This window comes from Helobdella robusta, assembly GCF_000326865.2.
Source record: "Helobdella robusta unplaced genomic scaffold HELROscaffold_6, whole genome shotgun sequence".
Classification (NCBI taxonomy): domain Eukaryota; kingdom Metazoa; phylum Annelida; class Clitellata; order Rhynchobdellida; family Glossiphoniidae; genus Helobdella; species Helobdella robusta.
The window spans coordinates 653,108-655,925 of record NW_008705330.1 but is presented as its reverse complement, the minus strand read 5'-3'; the positions used below and the strand labels follow the sequence as shown (position 1 = coordinate 655,925).

Here is a 2,818-nt window from a genome sequence, read left to right as displayed (position 1 = left end):
TATTGAAAATATATCTGTGATTCCAATCGTTGATATGTTGTTGATGTGGTCAAAAAATTTCATAAAAATGTAACATGATTTTTCATGTAAAGTAAAGAATAGACCAAAATGATTTTTGATAATGTTTTGAAAGTTAAAAATCATGAAAAATAAGTTTAGTTAAGAAATAAAATTAATTTGTGAGCAAAAACTTGTTGAACTTTCACAGAAGAGTTGATCTTTCTTTTCTGCGTCCTGTACATGTGCTGTTCATCCAGTTCCCCGCCGTCATTCACTGTTGAGTCCCGCGTTATCACAACAGCTGTCATCAATGAATCGGTTTTTTCAGCTCTTCTTTATGTCGTCAAGTGGGTCAATTGTTTTTCGCTAAGTTTTTAATTTTTTTCGTTGACATTTTGTAAAGGACGCTGTGCAAATGCTTAGATAACATGATAAATGATAACCATGATTTCATATTCTTTACAGATTTGTTTTGTATCACCTGCTCACAAAGCAGAACAGTTTTGTTTTGTCATTTTGCAGATGTCATTTGACAATTACGGTCAACCTCGCACTTATACTCGTGTCAAAGGTTAAATTGTTTTTTTAAAATGTTTTTAACAATTTATTGTAATTTTATTGTGTTGGCAGTATATATTAATTAATGTCATCATTTATTGATAAAAATCACAGCATGTTCCGCGTGTTCCGCGTTAGTTAGCTTTCTTTTTAATTTTTCGATTTTTCTAATAGTAAATCGTAGATCGTGGCCAAGTTTCTTGAGTTCAAAACCAAAATTTTTATTTATTTTAAACATGGTAGAACAAAACAGTTTTTTTCGGTTTTTTCGGATACACAGTGTATGTGGATGAAATTATTAATCGTAAATTTTAATGCTTGGTATTGTAATGTAAGATTTCAACATTGTTGCCCAAGATTTGTCTAGTAATTTTAGTTTTTTTTCATGTGATTCTTTATCGTGAGTCTTCTCGATAGCTTGGTTGTCGTCATATCAATATATTCAGAACTACGGTGCCCACACTCACCAATATTACATTTGAATAAATATAAATGGCTATGATCCATTAACGATTCTGGCATACTAATGCAGTTGTTTTTTATGACAAGAGATGACGTTCTTTGGTTGGAGTAGTATATTCGTAGTTTAGTCGTTTGTTGCTTGAAGTTTATTTTTTATGATTTTTCATGATTTTTTCCTCCTGTTCAAAAGCATGATCTATCATGCTTAAAATAAATAAAAACTTGACAATGATTTACGATCTACCGTTATAATAATCGAAAAATTATACAAGAAGCTAACTAACGCGGAACAAGCTGTGATTTTCATTAATAATTGCATTGTTGACAATCTTACAATATAATACAATTTAGATTCATATGAATTTAATAAAGTTATGAAAATTTTCAAATATTATTTGATTATATTATTATTTTTATTTTAATTATTTGTGTACTTTAAAAGTTGTGGCAGGCAAAAATGTCTGCCATCTTAGCGGCAACAAGAAGGAAAGATGGTGGAGTTTCTTCATCGGGCACCGCATCTGGTCACTCCACGTCCAACAACAACAAACCGTTCTCTCTGGCATGCCACGAAACTTTAAAGAACCAACCATCCAATGTTTCAACTTCAAAGAAGTCTCAAGAGTCAGGTGATTTTTTAATGTCTGGTCTCAATCACGAGGAAGTCAAGGTGTGTTAGCTGAAAAAACATTAAAATATAATGAAAATTTAGTGTTTTAGTTTTTAAAAAATTGATTATTGACAAAATAACATGTGAAAACTTTTTTTGAATTACTGTTTTTATTTTAATCATTTTTACAGAATGAATTTAAGCGAATTTATAAGCAGTTGGAAGCTTATAATAAAACCAAACCATCAAGAAAAGACGTTGCCCAGCTGACCAGCAAGAAACAGTCCACATCTAAAAAGCAAGGACACAGGCGTTTTTCTTTGCATAATTTCCACCACAATCGACATAACAAGCACCACAATCCCCAAATCGGCGAACGCACAAAATGTTTGGAAGAATCGGTTGACAGGGAGCAAGGAGCAATCGATGTAATGAAAGTTACTCCAGAGGAATCTTCTACGAGCGCTGAAGGGCGGGTTGCAGTTGTTGCCACTGGAAGCGGTTTGAATGGAGCAAGCAGTGGTTTTAATTCAAGTGGACCCGATGTTCGGACAAGTTTCTTGGGAGGCGAAGAAATTGCTGGCGGTGCAATCTCTTCAGAAAATGAAGAAGTTCCGTGATTGCTGGAATTAAAAAAAGAATGTAGCTTGCTGGCCAATTTATTTGCATCTGTTTTGCAAAAGATTTTCTTGTTAGCATGACGTTACATGTGGCTAATCTTGAGCCACATAATGGCAGTTGCGAACACTCAGTTGTCGTTCTTCGTGCGTCGGTTGTAGCGGCAACAAGAAGGAAAGATGGGCGGCACGCAGCACTCAACCTGATTCAATAAAATCATTTTTTGTATGGACATAATAGTACATTTTTATGCATGTTGTTAGTTAGATCGTTCATCTTAATAAAAATGTCTGTGTAGGTACTTCGTTCAACAGTTTTTGATGGTGGGTTGAAAATTCTCTAAATGACATTAAATGCGTCACGTTGAATACTATTATTGATTATTTGTATTATATTTTCATTATGAGATAACTTTAATAATTTATCCAAGTAAAGTTGTTTGAATAATATTTTATTATGTAACGTTTGTTTATGTCATGTGATAAAATTAAAAATCATGTACACGTGATGTGTTCATGTTTTGAGTTATTTTAGATAGATGTATAAAACCAGCAACTAATCCTCTACGTG

General features: G+C 32.9%; 1 protein-coding gene across 1 annotated transcript; it reads left to right on the top strand.

Annotated features, from left to right (window-relative positions):
* Nucleotides 1–240: 240 nt before the first annotated feature.
* Nucleotides 241–2,345, top strand: HELRODRAFT_189374 (hypothetical protein; the record flags this gene model as incomplete). Its single annotated transcript, XM_009029068.1, has 4 exons — nt 241–347; nt 466–571; nt 1,463–1,690; nt 1,822–2,345. The coding sequence occupies 4 exons, from the start codon at nt 241–243 to the stop codon at nt 2,248–2,250; spliced, it is 870 nt and encodes a 289-aa protein (XP_009027316.1). The 3' UTR covers nt 2,251–2,345.
* Nucleotides 2,346–2,818: the final 473 nt, after the last annotated feature.